This window comes from Dromiciops gliroides, chromosome 1, assembly GCF_019393635.1.
Source record: "Dromiciops gliroides isolate mDroGli1 chromosome 1, mDroGli1.pri, whole genome shotgun sequence".
In the NCBI taxonomy this organism is placed as follows: Eukaryota; Metazoa; Chordata; class Mammalia; order Microbiotheria; family Microbiotheriidae; genus Dromiciops; species Dromiciops gliroides.
In genome coordinates, this window is record NC_057861.1 from 586,687,596 (window position 1) to 586,713,221 (window position 25,626).

At 35.8% G+C, this 25,626-nt stretch overlaps 1 protein-coding gene across 4 annotated transcripts in view; it reads right to left on the bottom strand.

The window, feature by feature from the left end:
* Positions 1 to 25,626, bottom strand: part of PARN (poly(A)-specific ribonuclease) — a 184,044-nt gene that overhangs the window by 137,303 nt on the left and 21,115 nt on the right. For 3 of the 4 annotated variants that reach the window (XM_043977526.1, XM_043977524.1, XM_043977527.1), the window contains exons 12-18: positions 23,343 to 23,399; positions 20,607 to 20,684; positions 13,613 to 13,656; positions 9,598 to 9,640; positions 9,106 to 9,181; positions 6,843 to 6,953; positions 6,435 to 6,504 (exon numbers count right to left, since the gene is read on the bottom strand). In XM_043977526.1, coding sequence (XP_043833461.1) covers positions 6,435 to 6,504; positions 6,843 to 6,953; positions 9,106 to 9,181; positions 9,598 to 9,640; positions 13,613 to 13,656; positions 20,607 to 20,684; positions 23,343 to 23,399 — 479 coding nt within the window. The remainder of the gene's footprint in view (positions 1 to 6,434; positions 6,505 to 6,842; positions 6,954 to 9,105; positions 9,182 to 9,597; positions 9,641 to 13,612; positions 13,657 to 20,606; positions 20,685 to 23,342; positions 23,400 to 25,626) is intronic. The other variant, XM_043977525.1, reaches the window with a different exon arrangement.

Below are 25,626 nucleotides of genomic sequence, written 5' to 3' on the forward strand. Positions count from 1 at the left end.
AAAATTCCTATGACCTCTCCTTTACTTTGGCCGGGGTGGGGGTGGGGGAGGGGGCGGGCGGTATTACATACCAACAGAATCTCCTGAACCAGTTTATTCATTCTGTCAATACTTACCCCAGTATTCCATAATCACATCAATTGGGCAATATTAGACAATGCAAAAGCTGTGTATCTCAAATACAGAATGGAGGGAGGCATATAGAAAGCTAAAATACAGTCATAAAGTCAACCCTAAGTAGATTCTTTTCATTTTGTTTTTTTGTCAATGACTCGAGTTAAATACCAAAACACACTTGATGAGTATTGTATACAAAGTATAGATTATATAGGGAGATGAAAAGCTGAAGTACAAAGTAACAAAGATACCCATCATATGAAAATGAAAATGTCTTCTTCATAGTAGCATTCTTAGATTCTAGCTCAGAGAAACCTGTGTCACAAAGTACATTAAAGCAAAGCTTGGTAACTTAGGCAATGTAATTTGCTTAAATAAACATTTGGAAATTTCATACTAAAAGCCCTATTTATAGATATGCAAGTTGTTTTGGCTACATTATGGTCACGGGCAAATGCATACTTAGAAAAAGCAACTGCATTTTAGAATTATGTTTACAGTTGTGAAGGCACCGAAACAAAGGTTATAACGACACTAAAAACAACTTTAAAATGTTGTATAATTCAGCCTCTCATTAAAAAAAATGTATGTGCCATGCTAAGCTTTAAAGGCATACCCAGATATTTGACCAGGAAAGGTATTATCATAACAGTGAGATAAATACTGATATCCAGAACTAGTGTTCTCCCCTTTAACGTTTCTTTTTCTTATTCCAGCTCCTTCTTTATTGTTGGGAAGAAAAGGGAAGAGAGAAAGGTCTAGTAAGGGAGAATTCTTCTGGCTCTTAGTCCTGCTTTTTTCCAAATTATAAAGGGAATGGGGGAAAGCAGATACTTAGCTTCCCTAAAAATCAGGGCTACGCCACCAAAACAATGTGACTTTGGGCAAATAACATCATTACTTCTGTGCAGCCTGAATGATAGCTATCATTTCTCTTTCCTCACTATACATAGACTCATATTTTCATGTCAATAAAGTCTGTGAAAAAGATGCCAAATATTGAGTTCTCAATTTCTTCACTGAATACAAGCTGTATCTACAGTAAGAGTTTTATATTCGAAGAGTTTTATAAGGGAAAGTGTTTTGAATACAAAATAGTCTCAATAGTAACTTAACACTTTAAAAGTCCTTCTAGGGGCAGCTAGATGGCGCAGTGGATAGAGCACTGGCCCTGGAGTCAGGAGTACCTGAGTTCAAATCTGACCTCAGACACTTAACACTTACTAGCTGTGTGACCCTGGGCAAGTCACTTAACCCCAATTGCCTCACTAAAATAAAACAAAACAAACAAACAACCCCCCCCCAAAAAAAAGTCCTTCTGATCTAGTCTTTATTTACCAGTGGAAAGCATTATATAATTTTTCAAAAGAACATTTTAATAAGTGGATCTTACTAATGTTAACTTATTTCTAATCTAGGTCTGCTCCTTATCAGAATAAGCATGCAAAGAAAAAAAAAAAGAATAAGCATGAAGCGGAGCAGCTAGGTGGTGCAGTAGATAAAGCACCAGCCCTGGATTTGGGAGGACCTAAGTTCAAATCCGACCTCAGACACTTGACACTTATTAGCTGTGAGATCCTAGGCAAGTCACTTAACCCTCATTGCCCCACCAAAAATAAAAAAAATAAGCATACAAATACTAAATAGCTTTTCCAGTCAGAGGGAGATTTACAATCAAATGTTATCAAGCACAGCTCTCCACTTGAAGAATGCATATTCATTATGGTTTCTCAATACTCCTTCTAGTTATACCTCACATTTCTACAGAGCTTTAAGGTGTACAAAATGCTTTCCTCACAATAACCCTGTGACACAGACAATGCAAGTATTATTATCTCTATTTTATCTCAAGAGTGATGTTGAGAGAGGATATATGATTTCCCCAGGTCCTAGAGCTGTTAAATACTAGAGACATCAAGTTCTCACTCCAATTCCAACACTCTCTCAACTGTTACAAGTCTTCTAATTCTCATGAGCACAAACTCATGTAAAACAAAGGAGCTAGAAGCTTTTGTTGGTGCTAATGATGTGATGGCAGAGATGGATGAAAAGAGAGGAATCCCTCAACTTCATTTCAAAAACTAGGATTCGGGCACCAAAAGTATATTTCCCTAAATTCAGCATTAGGGAAATTAAATAATTCACCAAAACTTCATGAACTGCATCAATTTTAAAAATAACACTGCAAAATGTGTTCCCAGATCACAGTAATCTTAGATTCCTCCTTTACATACATATCAACTTAAATAGTGCAATACTGCCTTATATTTCATGAGCAGATACTGCATGGGGAGGAAAAAATGTGCCTCGTGCTATAAATGGCACTCTAATTTACTTCTACTTCAATATTCACAACTAAGTTGATTCCATATATTATCATTACAAAGTTATATAATTCACCACAAATTGCCCTATCATGTGTCGTGTAAATCAAATTTCTACCAGAATGTTTTCTTCACTTTCATTAAAAATTATCTTTATCCTATAATGCCATATTTATATGTACACACATTCCTCCTTGTTTCCTCTCTAATCTCTACTATCTTAACTGTGGCTTCTTAGTGCTCTGCATCTCTACTGGTCTAAAGCCTTCAAACCATGAAAAGGAAATAAAGCAACCTCATCTTAGGCAATAGAACTGTAGCAACAATAACACAATACATGAGGCAAATACGGACATTTTTTTTTATTACACATATAAAAGTCAGCTCAGACTCAAACTATAGTCTCAATCATAGAATTCTGACTTCTTAGAACTAGTCCAGCTCTTGGAGAGCATCTTACTTCCTCATTTCAAAATTTAGGAAACTAAAGGCCAAAATGTTGATGTGACTTGTTCCAAAGTCTTACTATGTTCAGTCAGCAAGAAAGTTGGGACCCAAGCCCCAATCTCCTGACTATGCCCAGAACTCTTGACATTCTGCATCCATTGTTTTTTAGATATCTAGAACAACAAAGAAACAATCTTTTCAAAAAAGAAGCTGACAAAAGTCTGTCTATAATTCAATAAGCAAGATTTAAAGTGTCCCAAAGAAATTCCGACTTAAAAAAAGATCATTCTTCCTAAAAATGAGATGGGAATGTGATTTTGTGCTTTCTGTGGTACAATAAAACGTGAAAGCAAAGAATATTTTTAGCCTGTTCCAGACTGGAAGTATCTTTCCAAAGGATCTGCTTTAAATCTATTTTTCCTACATATTGATGAAAACTGACCAAGGTTATAAAAGAGAGTAAATCTTTTCCGTACTACAAAAAGTCTCCAAGATAAACAAGAGGAAATATTATTAAAAATAAAAAACCCCTACCATTAGTAGTGGCTTGAACCTCATTTAGATAACTAAAATATAACACTCTCCCAGTACTTTTATCCTACCTTCAAAAAATCAAACAAAACAAGGACTTCATGTGGAAGATGCTTGATACCAAAAGCAAAACGGTACAAGGTAATTAAGCCTTACACTGTATCTTTCTAGAAATGTGAGTTTAAAAGCCCTTCTAATGCATATTCAGTCTTTCCACACTGCTTAAACTCCAGCTATCTAAAATTCCCAGAACATCTGATTCTACAAGGTTTTATAAAAAGGGATCACTAATAAAGTTGAATGAGAATGCTAATTTGGGATAATGGAAAATAAGGTGGGTTTGAGGTTTTGTGTTTTGTTTTAGGTGGAGTTAAGGATGGGTAGCAGTGAGGGGAGCTGTATTTATTTATTTTTTAAATGGGGGGAGGGGGAGGGAGAGGAGGGAGGGCAGCTAGGTGGTGTAGTGGATAAAGCACCTGCCCTGGATTCAGGAGTACCTGAGTTCAAGTCCAGCCTCAGGCACTTGACACTTACTAGCTGTGTGACCCTGGGCAAGTCACTTAACCCTCATTGTACCACAAAATAAAATAAAATAAAATAAAAGAGATGGGCCCAAGAAGAACAAAATAGTATTTATACACTTGTGCTGTCTGCTAGCCACTCAAATGGTATAAAGAATGTGGGCTTAGTAAAATTCATATTTACTAACAAATGATACAAACATATATTCTAAGAATTTATTCATATCAATAAAAATTTATATATCCATAAAATAACAAAAAACACAAATTCGAATGAAGAATTTGCAATGATTGCTGAATATTTTTCCTTGAAGAGACACTTTAATAAATGGTAACATCAAGATTTCAAAAGACAGAAGTTGTGCATGTATTTAGAAGCAAATGTTACCTCAAATAGGATGAGGTTGATAACAATATAAAACAAAATGTACCCCAAATAAGCAGTATTTCTCACTTTCTATACATGTTAAGAACAGTTGATTATACTTGATCAACTTATCCTAATGTGGTAAGACAAAAATAATTTACTACTTTGGATTTCAAGTACTTGTTGACTTTCAAATGTCTCAGAGAAAAAGAATGTCTTAACATACAAGAGGAAAAAAATGAGAAATTAAACCGGTTAAGAAAGGCTTCATAGAGAGACTTCAGAGATGGATTTCCCTAATCCAACCTGCTCAAACCACTTTTTGTACCCATCCACAGTTAGCAAAATTCTCACCAAGTTAATTGTTCTTTATTACAATAAAATTGTGTGCATTTAGCTAGTTTGTTTTACTATAATGGCCACAACTTGGAATTAAGCTTTATCTTTGGATGGATCTGTATACATGGCTGACGTGGAAATAAATTTAGCATGTAAAGTAGATATTATATATGAACAACATTGTCAGGGATTTCCTACAATGGAAAGAGATAGCTAAAAAAAGCTATAGTTCTACTGAGAACTGTTGTAAAATAAAAGTTAAGGGGCAGCTAGGTGGCGCAGTGGATAGAGCACCGGCCCTGGATTCAGGAGGACCTGAGTTCAAATCCGGCCTCAGACACTTAACACTTACTAGCTGTGTGACCCTGAGCAAGCCACTTAACCCCAATTGCCCCACAAAAAAAAAAAAAAAATATTAAATTATTACAAGTTAAAGCAGAACTGTAAGATGGCTGGCAGTAAAGCTTAAATTACTTAACAGTTCTTTTTATAGAATATGCTATGAGTAGTCCTGCTTGTTAATTAAACTATGTTTTAAAAGTACAATATAGTAACTGCTCCAGTATATACAACATAAAATAACAGATAATGGTCTGTCTTCTGGGATACCTATTCTTCCTCCCTTTGCTACACAAATGAAGAATCTATGATGATTCTCTCTATTCTTTTTTTTTTTTCCATTTTTTTTTTCAGTGAGGCAATTGGGGTTAAGTGACTTGCCCAGGGTCACACAGCTACTAAGTGTTAAGTGTCTGAGGCCGGATTTGAACTCAGGTACTCCTGACTCCAGGGCCGGTGCTCTATCCACTGCGCCACCTAGCTGCCCCTCTATTCTTTATTATCTGTGGCAAAGGGAGTTTGGAGAATAAAAATAAAAATATTTAAGTCTTTGTAGTTATGGGTAAAGCATTTATGTGAAGGTTCTAATTATAAATTATTCTATGTGTAACATTTACGTATTGTAAATGATGTCAAGGTCAGAAAAATATTTTTATTTATTCTTCCCAGTCCTAGTGATGGGTCTGTGCTATTGAAATCTCACTTTTTTTATGCGTGCACATTTGTAAGACAGCCATAAGTCAGTCTGTGACTGTGGCACAGACCAAATCTAAGTGGCTCATTCAAGGATCAAAACAGTAACCTTTATCCATTTACGGTAAATTCTAATCAAATGCGCTAGCATATTGTACTTGAAAGTAAATAGAACCACAATTCTTTGAAAAAGCTTCAGAACTCCAACCTTTTCCAGAACTCAATGACTTTCTTCCAGTTAGGCCAAATTAGTGGAATTTTACTATAATTGTATTTTTTTAAATTATAGAAGAGATTTTTCCACATATTCTCTTAAATGTAGCTTAATTACATAACATTTTCTGAAAATCAACATGTTTTATTCAAGTGGCATGTTAATATTAGTTAATTTTTCATCTAATCAACTTAGAGATTATGAGGAACTGCAAAAAATCAATACTTGAACTGGAAATAATCAAGGTAAATATAAAAGCTTTAGTTGGGCTTTTATCTTTAAGGTCACCATTTTATTTAGGAATTATCTTTTCTTTTTACCAACTTATTTAATAAACTAGCAAAGTTTAAAACAACACCAAAAGCTCATCTTATTTAAAAAAAAAAAACTTGATTGCCACAAGCAAGCATTTACTTTATCCAAAAAAATAAATTCCCCTTAAAAATTATCCCTAATCAGCAGATAATTCACTTTCCATGATGCTTACCCCCACTCTTATTTATGTCAGATAATTTCTGCACTGAGACCCATGGGTTACTTACTTGTTAAAAAAAGGTTCAATGAGTTTTGATCTGGCAGACACGTGAATTTTTGGAGGACTGAGAAAAGAACCTAATTAAAAAAAAAAAAAAAGAGGCAGGATACCATAAATGATTATGTGCATGAGATCTGAAAATTCAAGTAAAAATATCAGGTAAAAATAATCAACAATCAAGTTTGGTGAGAGAGGCAAGTACTCATAAGAACCAAGTTCTATACTGCCTGAAGTACACAGGGAGGGAAAATTACTCTCCTGCTCAGAACTTCTCCCACATAGATTCCCTTTCTACTCTGATTTTCCCCTAATAAATCTTACCACCTCCAAATGAGTGGCTCATAGGAAGAGGTGGACAGGGAAGTCCCTCCCCCTGCAATTATATGAATTCTTGATATTGAAATGTATACAATACCTAGGAAATTAGCCATGGAGATGAAACACAGTCCTGTAATGTATGCATCATAGCCTGCCTCGTGGAGCTGTTCAGATGCAGTATCATAACTTGGAAACCCTTCTGCACTCTCTAAAAAGAAAGGGGGGAAAAAAAAGGTTTTCCCAATGGTGTCATGGAATATAATGATGCCTATGTACATTGAACTCATCATGTTAACAATTGCTACAGAAATATCCTATGTGACTATAAATAATGTCTTAAGAAATTACTTCAGCAATTTAAATATTTCCCATTTCTCCCACCACCCAAGACTTATAACTTTGGTATGGTTTTATGATTCCTGATGAGAGCTGCCATCCATAGCAATGTCAAATGCCTTACCTACACAATAGTATTAACTCTATCAAACATCAGTCAAAAATCTAATTTTCAAACATTTCAGTTTTACAAGCCTTAGAACTCAGAAAGTATACCTTCACCAGATTTTACTGATCTATACCATAGAAACTGCAAAATTTGCCCTCCCCAAACTAGGAGCCAAATTTCCAATAGTGCCAACCAATAAGAACCCTAATGCAAAAAATTCCATTTCTGAAACCATTCCAAATTCATGGAATGATTTATCTTAGAGATTACATTAACAAGTAGAACCAAATCTAACAGGACTGAACTTGCTGAAAAGTGAAAGACTACTGATTCAGGCTCAGAACATTTTCCTAGTAATTTCTGTACTATGTCTCCAAGTTTAAGCAACAAAATGTGAAAGCACAATTAAATCCAAAAATATACCAAATCTTCAGTATAATGCTATTTGTCCATAACTATCTTACCAAGAAGGCCAACTTGAAGATCTTTTACTATTTTATCATATTTAGTTATCCTGGGGTTGAGAGAGGTGTGGAAGGAGGGAGAGTAATTAAACCTCTCTGGATGAAGTCTACCTGAGACAGACAGTATTGCCTTATACTGAATTTTACTCCACAGTGAAAAGAAGCATAGCAAAGTTCTTGTATGCAAGCATAAAATAACATACAAAAACAGATCTAATAGAGTTTGACAAATCAGTACAGTATACCCTTGATCATTTCAAATAAAAGCCTGGAAAGTTACACTATTATAATCAATTCATGGATGTCAGTAATAGTTCAAAAAACATTTTTACATCAATATAATGTCCATCACAAAAAATTTCCTAACCACCAAAAGACATTAAATAAGAATACTCTTTTTAATTTATTTTTTGAGGCAGTTGGGGTTAAGTGACTTGCCCAGGGTCACACAGCTAGTAAGTGTCAAGTGTCTGAGGTCGCAATTGAACTCAGGTCCTCCTGAATCCAAGGCTGGTGTTTTATCCACTGCGCCACCTAGCTGCCCCCAATAAGAATACTCTTAACCTAAAACATTTGTCTTTTCCAAAAGGTTCTGCATCTACATAACTTAATTCCTTAAATCTCCCACCAGCTCTTTTTCAATCACACATACACACACATTTTCCAAAGTCATTAGGAATGATCTAAATTTCTATCTTTCTTTTATATCCCTTTTCACTTGGGCTATTATCCAGAAAAAAGAAACAATTAACTATAATCTGGGATGCTTGAAGATAACTGTCCTTTAAAAATTATAAATCATTAGTCTATAATTAGTGATTAGAAATTTTCAGTTAAAACTAGAAGAATCTAATGAAATATCTCTGGAGCACATGACAGTGACACAATTAAGCCAATGTAAACAAATGCTGTACATGGTTTGGAAAAGAGATAAAGGAACTGAGCACAGGGTATAAGATCACATGTGGTAAGACCACACGTTTCCCAATCTGGAAGCATTTCTCCATATGTTCAGTTTTCTCAATTGCTACCCTTTTTACTGGCCCTGTTTCCACCCCCATGCCAGGTTAACTGAGGGTATGTGGATTTCCATTCCTCCCAGTCCGGAGGCACAGTTCTCAAACTTGCCAAAGGCACAAAAAAATTATAGTGTTGGTGCTTAACCATTAATAGGACATGCCTTGGAGGGGGAAAAAATCCCTTTAATTCTGGGGAAAATGCCAGCAGAGTATATCACCCATAAGTTTAAATTACTTTGCTCCTCAATGATCAAACTATCCAACTAAGAACACATTTACACAGGATACAGACACATTGAATCAGAAACTAGCAATACAATATTGGTTATTAGCTAGTGAAGTCCAAAAGACTTCCATTCATTAAAGAGTACATTAATTATGTTCATTAATTCATAATCAAAAGGCTTCTTTTCTTTAGCCTTAAACTCGTACCAACTTTAGGGGGGCTGAATGGTGCCTCTTTTAATCGCTTTTCCAGTTCTGCAAGGGATGTGTTATTAATAATATCCTGCAAAGAGAAGCAAAGAAGAAGCAATTATTATGAATCATACCGGCTAACTATACTTGATGACAGTTAACTACTAAATATATTGGGTACTGCCACCTTATGTCCTTTTGTGACACTCAAGGCTGTCAAAGTTTACTAAATGTGCTAAGCAGTCAGGTTTTATGTTTAGTATGTCAGATATAGCTATAATCAGAATAGGCCTTTTCTGGATGAGCCTATTTCTATGCTACTAGAGTAGGTTATGGTTTGGCAAAACTACCCCTTTGCCACAATACTTAAACACTTCAATTATATGATAGGCACTTGAATAATGTCAAAAGGTTACAAAAATACCTCAGTTACAAAAAGTATCAGTTTTTTTTTTAAACAGGAAAATTGTGAAAAATTGGCAATTATAATTCAGATTAGGAAATTACCTTAAAAGGTTGTGTGCTTGCCATCAGTTTGGTATCCAGTAACCTAAAATTTTAAAATGATCAAAACATAAACGAGATGCAACTGAATGCCAAAAAAATAATTTATTACTTATTTGGATATGATCCTCTCAAAGTCTTATGACTAGTGCTGCCAAATGCAGTGGAAAGAGAGCACTTTCTTTTATCTTCAGATTGAAAGGTATATTCTAGTTATGTGAATATAAATGTGCTAAAAATCTTACTGTATTTTGCTAAACAGTTCAGGGTAGCAGTGCAAACAAAGGTTCTTGTTGGCAGAACCCTGGCTCTGCAATGTTACCTCTAGCAGCACACTGACATGTTCCTCTTCTACCAAAAACATAGAGAATACAATGATTCACTGTAAGTCAATTCAACAAGCATACATTATTAGATCAGGGCTTCTTAAACTTTTTCCAACTCTCAACCCCTTTTTGCCAAAGAAATTTTTAGGTGGCCCCATGTTTATAGGTAAATAAAATAGGTATATACAGCCTTGTACTGTTTTGTTTTGTTTTGTTTTGTTTGTGGGGCACTGAGGGTCAAGTGACTTGCTCAGGGTCACAGTTAGTAAGCGTCAAGTGCCTGAGGCTGGATTTTAACTCAAGTCCATTTGAATTCAAGGCCAGTGCTTTATCCACTGTGCCACCTAGCTGTCCCCAGCCTTTTACTGTTGCCAAATATTTAGAGACTCCCACATTCAGTTATACAACCCCATACGGGATGTGACCCACAGTTTAAGAAGCTAGGCACTAGATGTCTGTTATGTGCAAAACACCACTCTAAGAGCTAAGGATACAAAGAAAGTCAAACTAAAAAAAAGCCCTTATCCTTAAAGAGCCTTATACCATACCAGGAGATGCAATATTTATACAAATAATACAAAATAATTTGGTGATGGAGAGCAGATTTATATGTTAAGAGATCAGCAAAGGTGGCACATGGGGAATTAGGGCTAGGGTTAGGTTAGGAAAAACCTTTATCAAGAACCAACAATGTGCCAGGCATTGTACTAAGTACTTTAAAAACATTATCTTATTTGATCCTCATAATAACTCTGTAAGGTACATGTTGAATTCTGAATTAAGATAAGGACTCCAAAGAGGGAGAATGAAGATGGGACATTTTCCAAGCATGGGGCAGAGGCACGGAAGAAATCAAATGGACAGTTCAAAAAGTTCAAAACAAAACAACGGATAGAGAGGATCAAAGAAAATAAAAGACAATTATGATCACATAAAATTGAAAAATGTTTGCACAAACAAAATCAAAATAGCTAAAATTAGAAGGGAAACAGTTACTGTGAAAAAAATCTTTGTGGCAAGTGTCTCTAATAGTTCTCATTTCCAAGAAAAATAAATCACTGATGCATAAGAATGAGAACCATTCCCCATTTGATAAATGCTCAAAAGCTACAAAGAATTAGCTTTCAAAGGAAGACACTCAAGGTATGAATTGCAACATAAAAACTGCTCCAAATCATTACTAAGTAGAAAAATTACAAAAAAGGAAAATTAAATTGTGGGGAAGGGAAATGAGAAAACAGGCACCCAAATGCACTGTTAATGGAGTTATGAACTGGTTCAACTATTTTGGAAATATCTGATACCATTCCCCAAAAGTCCCCTTAACTGTGATTACCCTTTAACTCAGTGATACCTCTAATATATCTAGACTCCAAAGAGATAAAAGAAAGAGAAAAAAGACCTATATGTATTAAACTATTTAAAACAGCTATTGAAAACAAAGGAGTTACTATTAATCGGAGAACAGCTGAACATATTATGGTATATTAATGTAATGGAATAATACACTGTAAAATGATGAAAGGAACATGAGTTCAAAAACACCTGGGGAAATTTATATGAACTGATGAAGCATGAAATGACCACAATCAGGAGAACAATTTATTCACATAACAACACTGTAAAGACAAAACCTTTAAAAGATTTAAGAACTTTAATGAAAGCAATGACCAACCATGATTCCCAAGGGCTAATGATGAATTATGCTATCTACTCCTGTTAATGGAGTGATGGATTCAAGATGCAGAAAGAAACGTGTTTTTTAGTCATCAACAATATCTAAAATTTGTTTTGATTGATTATGCATACTTGTTACAAATGTTTCTCTTTATTTTCTTTCAAATTAAGGGAAGACTAGGAAGGAGAGAAAACAAATTCTTGTTAACTGGAAAATTAAATTAAAAAAAAAAAAAAGGCCAGTTCAACTAATGCATTGTTGGTGGAGCTGTGAACTGATCCAACCATTCTGGAGAGCAATTTGGAAGTATGCCCAAAGGGCTATAAAGCTGTGCATACCCTTTGACCCAGCAATACCACTTTTGGGTCTTTTCCCCAAAGAGATCATGGAAAGGGGTGAGGGCCCCACATGTACAAAAATATTTATAGCTGCTCTGTACGTGGTGGCAAGGAACTGTAAGTTGAGGGGATGCCCATCAACTGGGGAATGGCTGGACAAGTTGTGGTATATGAATACAATGGAATGCTATTGTGCTGTAAGAAACGATGAGCAGGAGGAGTTCAGAGAAACCTGGAGGGTCTTGCATGAACTGATGATGAGTGAGATGAGCAGAACCAGAAGAACACTGTACACAGTATCATCAACATTGTGTGTTGATCTACTGTGATGGACTATATTCTTCTCACCAATGCAATGGTACAGAAGAGCTCCAGGGAACTCATGATAGAAGAGGATCTCCAAATCCAGGGGGGAAAAAAAAAGAACTGTGGCGTATAGATGCTGAATGAACCACACTATTTCTTTTGTTTTCGGTGCTGTTGTTTTTCTATTTTGAGGTTTTTTGTCATTGCTCTGATTTTTCTCTTATAACATGACTGGTACAGAAATATGTTTAATGTTATTATGTGTGTATATATATAACCTCTATCAGATTACCTGCTGTCTAGGGAAGGGAGGGGAGGGAGGGAGAAAAATCTGAAATTGGAAAGCTTGTATAAACAAAAGTTGAGAACTATCTTTACATGTAACGGGGGAAAAAAAAAACCTTTATTAAAAAAAAGGCCAGTTCAGAGAAAACCAAGTAGGTCAGTTTGGCTGTATTATAGACTATGTGAAGGGGAATAATGTACTTACTAGAGAGATTGGCTGGACCAAGAATGCAAAGGTCATTAGACAACAATCTAAGGGTTTATTTTTTTTTTTGTCTTTAGATATTGTCAAGGACTATTATTCTCATATTATTATATAATTTTCAGCACCATTAACTGTTACCACCAAGCTTTTTAGTCTGAATTCCTACATTCATGAATAACATTAAAGTTTTGTGAAACATTATCACTATAGTGCTATATGATTGAGAAGTTAAAAAAATTAACTAATGTAATATAAAAACTCTTACTATTTCCTGAATTAGAAAAATAATTTCAGGTACAAGAATAGCATACCTAAAGCAGGCTGGCTCCATTAAAGTCTCTCCCAGTCCTCAGACAGTATCAGAGTTGTGTTTCATCTTATAGAAAACAAGTCTGAGTTCTACGGTTAATATTTGACCTAGCACTTCCAGAAGTAAAAATCAACTTAATTGTTCCAAGGAACTGAAATTTAAGAGCTAAAAACGCTTGCTTTTAGCTCTTTCCTCTCTACAAAGTATTCTACAGAGACTATTTAATATTTATAAGGTACAGTAATTTTATAAGAAATCACCATATCAGCAAATTTCCTCAGTTCTTTTCATTTCAGAATACACATGAAAAGAGAAAAAAAGACAAAATAAAAATACCCTCTTGCACCCTGGATTCAGTGCCAACACCAAAGTTATCTTATTTTGAGAATTCTTAAAATAGAAGTTTCAAAAATAAATAATCACAAAGCTAAAATTTTGAAGGGATAAGAGTCTATCAAGCTAGTCTTCTAGCTCATGAAATTACAGGATACATGTAGTACATATCCAAATACAATATATCTGTGGCAAATGCTATTTCATGTGAGAGATAACAGTGAAAAGAAAGCTTACCTGGGGAAGACACATGTTGTTACCTCCTTAAATTCATTTAAGTCCTAAAAAGCAAAACATCAACTTATTATGGCTAGATTGACACATTCTATATTCATAACCATAAAATGTTATTTATGCTCAATGTGAAAAATCCACTATCTATTAACAACACAGGTATAACAAACCCTTTGTCCATTCTGTGGCAATGTTTCCAGAAACTATCCAAATGAACTGTGACACCTCAGAAAGGTACTTTAAAATAAATAGCTTTAAAATCTATTTCTGTTTGAGATTTTATTCCATAAGAGCCTTTGAAAACTCAAAATTCTAACAATGTGTGCTTACAAAATAATAGTACCAATGAAAAACTGTTAAACTAATTAAACATACCACCCCCCCCCCAAAAAAAAATCCTGATGTTTCTGAAAGAATTCACAAAGTTATATACTTCTATTGGTCCATAGCTAAAGTAGCAAAGCCCACTGAGGGAAAGAGCATGTAACAGACCAGTCCAAGCACTACCCTTAACCACAATCATCCCCTCAGGCACCGATGAAGACAGCCCAGGATGCTCAACCCAAGAACCTAAGGAATAGCGATGCTTCCTGGCCCAGCGCCTACAGTCATCCTGGGAAGCATCTGTAGATTCAGCCTGGCAACTGCTCCAACAGGTGCTATATATACAGCTACTGAAGACCCAGAAAATTAAATTCTTGCTATCAAAATCTCTGTAAAGTGGTTCAGCATCAGAAACTAATATGATTTTATCAGTGGAAATGATGTTAAGGAAGAGACATTAACATGTGCTTTGATGCTGCACCCTGAGGACCACAGGACCTTTTCATCTGACTTGCAATTGAAATCTTCTCTAAGTGTCGTCTTCCCATTAGAATGTGAGCTCATTGAGAGCAGAGACTGTCTTACTTTTCTCCCAGCACTTGGCACAATGCTTGGCACAGAGTAAACACTTTCTTCCTTTATTCAAGACACTTGCCATATGACCAAGAAATCTTATACCTTTATATAAGACCATTAAGATAATGAGTTTATATCAGATTTATCTGTTATTTAAAAAAAAAACCTGCTCATTCAGGAAATAGACATACTAAAAAGCAGGGTAAGCATAGAAATATCTCTTTAGGATAACTTGTTAAAGTCAGCCATATAAAAACACAGTATTCAGGCTACCCTGACAATTACTAAAGCAGCACTATTAGGCTAGGGCTAAAATTAGCCATTTCTCCAGCAACTTCTCTGTTGACCTCCAATCTCCCATCACCAACTGCCCTTCAGATATTGCAAACTGGATGTCAAGCAGACAAGTTAAACCCAGCATGTCCAAAAGTGAACTCATTATCTTTTCCCCTAAACTCTCCCTCCTCCTGCCTTCCCTATTATTTCAGAGAACAGCATCCTCTTGTTCCCCCAGGCTAGCAATCTATGACTCATCCTCAACTCGACCTCTCCTCAATTCCATATCCAATCTTCTGCCAAGGTTCTTAAATTTCACCTTTGCATCTTTCGAACACTGCCCATTCTCTCCTCTAACAGTGGCACTGCTCTACTGTAGGCTCTCATCACATTATATGTGGTTTATTACAAAAGCCTGCTGATAGGTCCCCCTCATATCTCTCCCCACTCCAATCCATCTTGAAGTCAGCCACTAAAGTGATCTTCCAAAAGCACAAGTCTGATCATGTCACCTCCTACTCAATAAACTCCAGTGGTTCCCTACTGCTTCCAGGAACAAATACAAAATGCTCTATTTGGCATTCAAAGCCCTTCATAACCTAGCTTCCTCCTATCCTTCTAGTTTCCTAACACCTTACTCCCCGCCAAGTGCTCTCTGACCCATTGACACCGCCCTCCTTGCTGTTCCATGAACAAGACAATCCATCTCAAGGCTCTGAGCATTTTCTCTAGCTGTCCCCCATGCTGGAATGCCCTCCCTCCTCAACGTGGTCTCTCTGATTTCCCTGGCTTCCTTTAAATGCCAACTAAAATTCCATCTTTTACAGGAAGCCTTTCCCAATCCCTCTTAATTCTAGTGACTTTCCTCTGTTAAATATTTTCTATTTACTTAATATATATTGCTTGCTATCTATCTATTTATTTGCATGTTTTCTCCCCCAATTTGACTGTGAGCTCCCTGAGGGCAAAAAGTGTCTTTTGCCTCTTTTTTTCTCTCTAGTGCTTACTACAATGCCTGGCACATCATAGGCACTTAATATATGTTGATTTTGATCAGAAGGTCTAGAACTGAAAAGAAATTGCTCCAACTCTGAACTAATTAGCATATATAATGACAATACCAGATTTAAAAGTCACATTCTTGACCTTTTGTAACCACATTTTAGTCAACATTATTAATGCTTCATAGGAGTACCCCATATCCAATTAGCTTTTCAAGGTTCTAAAAATATTAAAAATTATTATATTTTTACAATTAACAAAAGACATAAGCCTGAAATTTTGACTAGCTTTTCCATGACTATAGTCAACTTCACAGGAAGTACAATGAGAAAGTTGCTTGAATATAAATCCAAGCAGAAGAAATTCAGTAACAATTCCATAACACCAATGACATAGCTCTACAACTGACAACCACCATAGCCCCTAATCATGTACATTCTAATAACCATCCCCCCACACCCCCCATTTTACAAAACTGAAGCCCAGAAAGGCTAAGTGACTTGTCCAAGGTCACAATGCTTGCTCATGGAAGAGCTGGTACTAGGACCCAGGTTTCCTGTTTGGTGTTCTTCTAATGCTCCAAACTGTATCCCAGCAAAGGACATAAGGTTAGGTAAGTACAGAGCAGATGAACAAATGGAAATGAACCTTTCAGTAATTACTACAGATGGAAAAAAAAGAGAAAAATGAAGGATCCTTCAGAGGGAATGCCACCAACATCAATATACATTTGTTTTACATAACAAAAATGAATAGAAGCCTTCCCCTCAATGTCAGGCAAAACTTTCTAACAACTGGAGATACTAAAAAATGGAATGAGCTACCTTATGAGGTAGTGAAATCTTCCATCACTAGTTATTTACAAGCAGAAGTGGGATGACTACTTTTAAGTGATGTGACAGAGGGAATGACTGAACTGGATGACAGACTGGACGTCGGGGGCTTTAAAGTACCTTCCAAATCTAAGATCCTCCAAGGTTAATCTGCAGATGATTACAAAACTGACAGTTATTAAAAAGAGATTATCTCGGCCAGCTAGGTGGCGCAGTGGATAGAGAACTAGTCCTGGATTCAGGAGGACCTGGGTTCAAATCTGGCCTCAGACATTTGACACTTACTAGCTGTGTGACCCTGGGCAAGTCACTTAACCCCAATTGCCTCACCAAAAAAAACAAACAAAAAAAGAGATTATCTCTCTTCTAGGAAAAGGGAAACTATTGTGCTTAGAATTAACTGATTAAGTCTTTAAGAGTGATGCAGGGTCAGGACGCAATACTGGGTAGTAAACATACAAAAGACAGAATCTGGAGCCAGAAAACCTGGGCACACATCCAGGTACACATCCTTAAAATAAATGGATGATGGACAAGTTATTCTACCTCTGTAAGCATCAGTTTCCTCATCTGTAAAGTGAGCAAGATGGACCAAATGATGTTGCACACGTGACGTTTAAAATTTAATGTGTAGTTGCCTTATTCCTGTCCTAAATATAGAGAAAACTAGCTAGAGTTTACTTATAAATTAGAAGCTTTAGCACCAGTTTTGGGGCATTAAGCATTTATTAGTAAAAAGAGAACACCTGGGTCAGAAAGTCAAGAAAAAGGCCTATCTAACCTAGCGTTCTCAATTCCTCCACCACCAGCCTGTTTGAGCAACGAATTGCCCCAGGATCCTTCTTCTGCATCCCGAGGAGAGGCAGTCCTTCCACCTTGCTTCAAGCTAATTGGCTAGCATTACCCAAATCTACTGGTTCACTGGGAAGTCAGAGTCCACATCTTCTGACAATAATACCCTCTTGAGGGCCAGGCAGGTGTGGTTTCAATAGAATTAACTTTAAGTAAGTTAATCAGCCAAGTCAGTCAGTCTCAGTCAATCCAATCAATCCAATCAATCTGGGGCCTTTGGGCATTGGCAAAGTTCATTATTTTCTTACACATGTTTCTTAAGGCTCTGCATACTATGGCTCTAAATATGCTGGGGCACAGGAAAAATGGCAAGAGGAAGGCAGCATTATTAAATTAAAGGAGATGAAGGAAAGAGTGCTGACTTTTTCAGAGAATCCACCTTCAAATCCTGCCTCCAATGTTTACTACCTGTGTGACCTTTGACAAGTGACTTAAACCATCCCTAGTTTCCCCATTTGTAAAATAAGGGATCAAACTAAATGGCCTCTAAACTAAGTTCCTTCTAGCTACAGATTTGTGATTCTATGAGTCAGAATGCTTAGTGAGGAATAATGAGAAAAAGGTCAAGGATTTCAAGGGAAAAAAGTAGGAAGACTAACATTATCAGAACCCAAACCATATTATAGCAGTAATTATTAAAAAAAAAAAGGTATTAGCTATTTCTTAAAAATATAAAAACGAGGGGCAGCTAGGTGGCGCAGAGGATAGAGCACCAGCCCTGAATTCAGGAGGACCTGGGTTCAGATCTGGCCTCAGACACTTAACACTTACTAGCTGTGTGACCCTGGGCAAGTCACTTGACCCCAAATGCCCAGCAAAAAAAATAAAAATGAAACAGACCAGACAAACAAAACCTACAAGTAAATGAACATAGCCTAGGTATGGTTAAATCCAATAAACCACTATACAAATAATTAGAAAGCAGTTTGGCAAAAAACAAGTTTAGCTTAATAACATCTTATACCATATACCACAATATTCTCTAAAAACAACTTAAATATAAAAGGTAACATCATAAAATGGTAAGATAATAGAGAAGGGTATTTTTCACAGTTATAATTAGAGGGGAAACTGATAACCAAATGATAAAGGAAATCATAAAACAGTCCATTTGAAATACATTAAAAAGCATGAGTGGGGCAGCTAGGTGGCACAGTGGATAAAGCACTGGCCCTGGATTCAGTGTCTGTCCTCAGACACTTGACACTTACTAGCTGTATGACCCTAGGCAAGTCACTTAACCCTCGTTGCCCTGCCCTCCCCCCTTCCCCCCAAAAAAAGCATGAGCAAAAGAAACTCAAAGAAAAGTAAGTATCCAGTAGGAAAAACAAATCTTTGTATTAAACTTGGGATAAAAATCTGATATCCAAAATACATTAGGAAATGGACATAGAAATATGACTAAGTACCATTTCTCAATAGATAGCACTTTAAGGATAATGGCAGTTTTCAAAAGTGGAAATGTATACTATAAAAGATGATATGAAAAAATGCTCCAAGCTACTAGTAAGAAAAATGCAAATTAAAATGACTCTAAGGTTTCCTCCTTCACCCATCACACTGACAGTGATTATAAAAGACACAGTCACTATCAATGAAGCTGTGGAAAGATAAGCACACTAATACATGGCTGAAGCTATGAAATGGCCAAAACTTTCTGGAAAACAACTAGGAATTATATAAGAAAAGTTACTAAACTGTCTAAGGTCTCTTCTATATTATGTTATCCAAAAGATTCAAGTACAAAGTGCTCCTTGAAGAAATAAAGAATTTAAATAGCTAGAGGAATACTAGGTGATCATGGCTAGGCTGTGCCAATATAATAAAATGGCAATACTGTCAAAATTAATTTATACTTTGGGGGGGGGGCCGGGCAATGAGGGTTAAGTGACTTGCCCAGGGTCACACAGCTAGTGGCATGGGTCTAAGGTAGGATTTGAACTCAGGTCCCCTAGCTGTGTGACCCTGGGCAAGTCACTTAATCCCACCTGCCTCACCAAAAAAAAAAAAAAAAAAAAAGAAAGGGGAAAAAAAAGATCCATTTAAACTCAGGTCCTCCTGAATCCAGGGCCGGTTCTCTATCCAGTGCGCCACCTAGCTGCCCCTAATTAATTTATACTTTTAATGCTATACCAACAAAATTATCAAAGAGATACTTTAAAAAATTGAGTAAAATATCAAAAATTCATTTGGAAAAATAAAAGATCTAGAATAGCAAGGGAAATGATGAAAAGATATAAGAGCAAACGGGAATAGCACTTCTGCATCTTGAACTATATTACAAAGGAGCATTCAATCAAAAGCATCTGGTAGTGATTAAAAACCTGAGAAATATTATCAATAGGACAGGATATCAAAATTAAAAGAATTTATCTCTGAGAATTTAACATATATAGAAGCAAATTTGGGTGTTTGTTAGTAAGAAACTGTTATCAAAATAAAATATATCAACTTCTTCAAGAAAAGAAACTAATAATATCAGAAGAAGGTCTGAATAAAACCATCAAGGATAACACAATGCATATTTTTATGATCAAATTGTTATTTTTTCCAAAACCATTACCTACCTCTACTGTCTCTGTCTAGTTTTATAATCAGCAAACTAAAAAATTTTTATGGTTTAGGAACCAATTCTCAAAAGAGGTAAAAAAACAATAAATGACTACCACTTCTTTTGCTGAGGTTACTTAAAATAGTGTACATAGATCTTCAGTAATGTAAAGTTAAAGGATCTACTCTATTCCCTAATAAGTTCCTTTCTATGAAACAGATAACATAAAAGAAACTGTGGGGTTACAATATGAAAGCGCAGCTGGGTGGTCCAGTAGATAGAGAACTGTCCCTGGAGTCAGGAGGACCCGAGTTCAAATCCAGCCTCAGACACTTGATATCTACTAGCTGTGTGACTTAACCCTGATTACTCAAAACATCCAGGGCCATCTCCAGTCGTCTTAATGTATATCTTGCTACTGGATCCAAATAACTCTGGAGGAGAGAGTGAAGTTGGTGACTTTGCACAGCCCTCTTTCACTTAAATCCAATTACTGCAAGTCAGGACATCACCTTTCAATGTCATACAGAAGAGTCTTTTTGAAATACCTGGAATTGTTAACAAGGATTGGCAAATCACTTACCTCAGGCAATGGGCAGTAGAACTGGTGAATTGTATGCATGACATCCAAGAGCATATTATGCCCAATAACAAGTTTGCCCTAAAGAGAGTTAGGTTTATAAAATAACTTCTTTGTATTACATTATACTGTATATGACATCAATCTGAAAGAATAAAGTACAATTCTGGTTCCATTGCAAAGACTTACTATACTTATATTTACTATGTTCCTTAGAGGGGTTTTTGGATGTGCTGTTTAACTTCAGTTTTTTTTCCCCTTTCTTCCTCTTTTTTATTTCTTTCTTTTAAGGGATGTTTTTCTGGGAGAGGATGGAAGACATATTCATAGGGAAATATGGATGTAGGTGATGTTAAAAAAACAAAACAAAAAAAAAAACAGGGGACAGCTAGATGGCGCAGTGGTTAGAGCACCAGTCCTGGAGTCAAGAGGATCTGAGTTCAAATCCAGCCTCAGACACTTGACACTTACTAGCTCTGTGACCCTGGGCAAGTCACTTAACCTCAACTGCCTCACGAAAAAAAAAAAAAAGATAGAAATAAAATTTATTTTTTAAAAAGACCTATGCTCTCTCCTCCCCTATTTTTTTTTAATTTGGGGAAACAGGGCCATGATAAGAAAGGATCAAATGATCCTGAGCTTTCTTTTTTTCTGACACTGTCTTGTCATTTTCTATAATCCAAAGTAACCTAAAATTCTATTTGAGGAGTTTAATTTTTAAAGTATCAAACTTATAAAAGTTGAGTTTTTTGGGTTACCAAACATCTTGTTAAGAAAACCATGGGGGCAGCTAGGTGGCGCAGTGGATAGAGCACCGACCCTGGAGTCAGGAGTACCTGAGTTCAAATCGGGCCTCAGACACTTAACACTTACTAGCTGTGTGACCTTGGGCAAGTCACTTAACCCCAATTGCCTCACTAAAAAAAAAACACAAACACAAAAACAAAAACCCATGAAAGTAGTACTTTGTAGGATTCTTAATGATAAAATTCTTTACAAATTCAGAAAAATAAAAATAGCTCCACCAAAGTAATGCTAAACAGTAAAAACTAATGTTAAATTGTATTTAAGATGTAAAAAAAAAAAAAGATGTCACTATCACTATCATCTATGTCAAAGTTCATCTGGGGCATTTTCTTAAAAGTGGCATTTTTCACAATAAAGAAGTTATTTTAAATTTTTTAATTACTCCATTTACCCAAAAATTAAATAATGAAACAAAGCAATGGAGTTTTTTGGTACGCAGCTAGAATACCATTTTGACAAAATCCACTATGACATCAGTTGATACAACAGAGTGGTGGGATTTTTTTCCTCTGCCTCAAGTTGACAAACTACCTTAAAACAACGTGAATGATAATGAATATAAGTTCTACTGAATGAAAACTGTGCATTACACATGTTCAAGTCCCTGTCTGTTTTGTGATCTATTTAACAAAAAAGGTGTCTTTCTAATATATCCTTCATTATGCTATTGGATTCTATAAAAAACCAGTAGACGAAACTGCTTTACAGACAAATGTTAATTCCATAAGAATTATATAAATAGGCACTCAGAGAGACTATAATATGCAATTTCATTATTTTACAGTTGGGTCTGAAAGCCTATATTAAAAATAGTAAGGCTATAAGCCCTGCAAGGACAGGCATCATATCTCATCTAAACTTTCTATCTTCCCCAAACCCCAACACAGTAAAAATAGAGAGCATTCACAAAAATATGTTGTATCGAATATTACTGAGAAATGTTACTGGTAAGGGTACAGTCAAGGCAATGTCATTTCAAGTATGCCTATGCTCAGAGACTGGTCTCAAGAAAGCAAACCACAGAGACTATGTTACGCCAAGTAAACAGGTCTAGGCAATTATGTCCTAGGAACTTTCCTTGGCCTTATATGCTCCCTGCTGCAAAGTGCTGAGTCCAAGGGGCTATATAAAAGATTTTTTTCAAGGCACATTCTGCTCCACAAAAGAGGTCTCAGATTCCAATCTGTAGGCACAGAGCACCATGAATTACCTGCAAAACCTAGGTGCAGTAATTCAGAGAGCAGTATGCTGTACTTCACCATCTGTCTATAACTAAATGTGGATATCATTCAGGTCTAGAGCATATCATCAATAAGAAAGGAATAGGGGGAAGGGGGGAGGGAGGGAGAAGAGGAGAAAGGAAAAGAGAGAGAAAATGTGTGTGTGTAAAAGCCAAGTTATCAGCACATTCTGAAAAACATGTCAAATTGTAATAAGATTAACCAATATAATATCCAAATACAATTATAGCAAAAGAAAAAATATAAGGTTAACAGTATATATCCTCCCATATTTATTTTCTACAATAAAAGGAATTAATTTTTTTTTTAAATTTTTAGGGCTGCCTAACATCCTTTTTTTGGCCAAATCCTTTGGTTTCCTCCCCAACTCCCTTCTCATTTCTTATTGTTTTCAAACACAAACCACAATGATTATTTTCTTTATGTAAATCAATAAAAACAATATAGTGTATTCCTTCCACAAACTACAGAAATAGGTTTCCATTTTAATAAAGATACTTGTAATTTAGATGTCTAAAATTCATTAAAAATAATGTCTATCTATAGAAATCTAATAATTTTCCTCCACATTTGTCATCCTCAAATTTTTCAAAATTTAAATATCTCTATTAACACTATACGCTGTCATTTTAGATGTCAGTCTCAAGTATTTAACAGAAGTCATCTAAAGGAAATGGATTGGTTCACTTACAGAATTAGCAATGGCATGAATGACTCTAGAAAATCCCACAGCATCATTTAGTTCCTCCTATGAGGAAAAAAAAAGTCTTGTTTAAATCAATGTTGGGATATAACACAAAATTAGAATCACCAAAGCTTTATATACTACTCAATACAGAAAAGCTCTGAACCACTTCATTTTTTGGGCTACAGTATGTTTTACAATGTTCAGAAATAATTACTATAACACCTAAACTAGCTTCAGTAACTAGAACTAAGAATCAACAACAAATGGCAAATTAGTCATTTGTAACGTCTACAAAAATACCTGAAATTTCACCTATTATGTGGTAGTTTGTAAACTTTCTGAATCATTACTTGGACACTCCGGACAAGTAAAGTGGTGGTTTTGTTTCAGCCTCCTCCCCATCTGCCCCACCCTCAAATCCCTTCTGATTGATTAAAGAAATATGCCACCTGGTGATTACGTTAAGTACTGCAGGAAAGTAAAGAATTTAATTAATTTTAACAAATAAGGTCAAATACAAGTGGTGGTCTGTTGATCTTGAATATTCTTATAATTCCTACTTTTTTATTCAGAAAATTCTGCTTTGATTCAAGTTGATTTATACCTGGTCTTTAAAAAATCCTTATATTAACTAGCAAGAATCAGGACAAGAACAGCAGTTAACTTCTCCTAGACAATCACTTAATAGCATAGTTAACTTTTTTTTTTTAAATAGAATTTTATTTTCCAAAATATATGTAAAAATAAATTTTAACATCAATTTTTTTAAAAAATTGTTCCAATTTCTCTTCCTCCTCCATTCCCACATAGTTAACTTTCTAGACAATTCACTCATCTTATACTTAGAGCATTACCAGATGTTATTCTATGGCTTTACATTATATTATATATTAAATGGCTACTCTCATCACTACTAAACCATAAACTTGAGTTTTATTCACCTTTGTATACTCAGTATCTAATGTAATTTCTTTTTTTAATCATAAAAGCATTTTGTTATTTTCCAGTTACATGTAAAGATAGTTTTCAACATTTGTTTTCAGAAGATTTTTAGTTCCAAATTTTTCTAACGCAATATTTTGCTGATTGTTACTGTTCAGTTGTTTTTCAATCATGTCCAACTCTGTGACCCCATTTGGGGTTTTCTTGGCAAAGATCCTGGAGTGGTTTGCCATTTCTTTCTCCAGCTCATTTCACAGATAAGGAAACTGAGGCAAACGTGATTAAGTGACTTGCCCAGGGTCACACAGCTAGTAAGTGTCTGGGGTCAGCTTTGAACTCAAGGATATGAGTCTTCCTAACTCCAGGTCTGGTATATATCCACAGCTAGGTAGTGCAGTGGATAGAGCACAGACCCTAGAGTCAGGAGGACCTGAATTCAAATATAGCCCAACATGTGACACTACTAGCTATGTGACCCTGGGCAAGTCACTTAACCCTGATTGCCTCAAACGTCCAAGGCCATCTACAGTCATCCTGAGGTATATCTTGCCACTGGACTCAGATGGCTCTGGAGGAGAAAGTGAGGCTGGTGACTTTTTGCACAGTCCTGCCTCACTTAAATCCAATTCACTGAAAGTCATGACATCGCCTCCCAATGTCATTATCTTCTTCAAGAACGAAGGACAAAAAATATCCACTAAGCAACCTAGCTGCCCCACCCTGCAGATAACAGGTGCTAAATATTTATAGAGCTGAACTAAAGTGTCAGAAAAGGTTAATAAATGTAACTCTCCAAATTAGATTCAATATGAAACAAAAACTTTTCAAAAGGAAAATTCCTTGCTGATTCAACACTAAGGAACAAATTCAGACTTCAAAAAACAGCCCATACAGGTCATCTCCTATATGTATGCTCCCTCTAAAGCAAAGTTTCTTAAACTATGGGGTCTTGAAAAATTTGTCAACAGGAAAAGGTTATGTCTATCTATTTTATATACCTATAGGTTTATATACCCTGGGTTGTGTAAAAATTTTTTGGGTAAGAAAGGGTCACGAGTGGGAAAAGTTTAAGAAGCCCTGGTCTAAAGACTATGTAACATGATACAGAACTGTGGAGAGTGGCACCAGAACCCCTGCTCATAGACTACAGCTCAGAAGTGCCAACTTTGAAGTCATGAACATATTCTTTAAAAGCTGTGGGCATATATAAATTGTATTTAAATAGACTAACAGAAATCACAATGTAAAAACACTGGTTAATGGCAGCTAGGTGGCACAGTGGATACCACAAGGCAGGTAACAGTGGGTTGACATCCTTCGGAAGACAGATGTACATAGAGGAAGA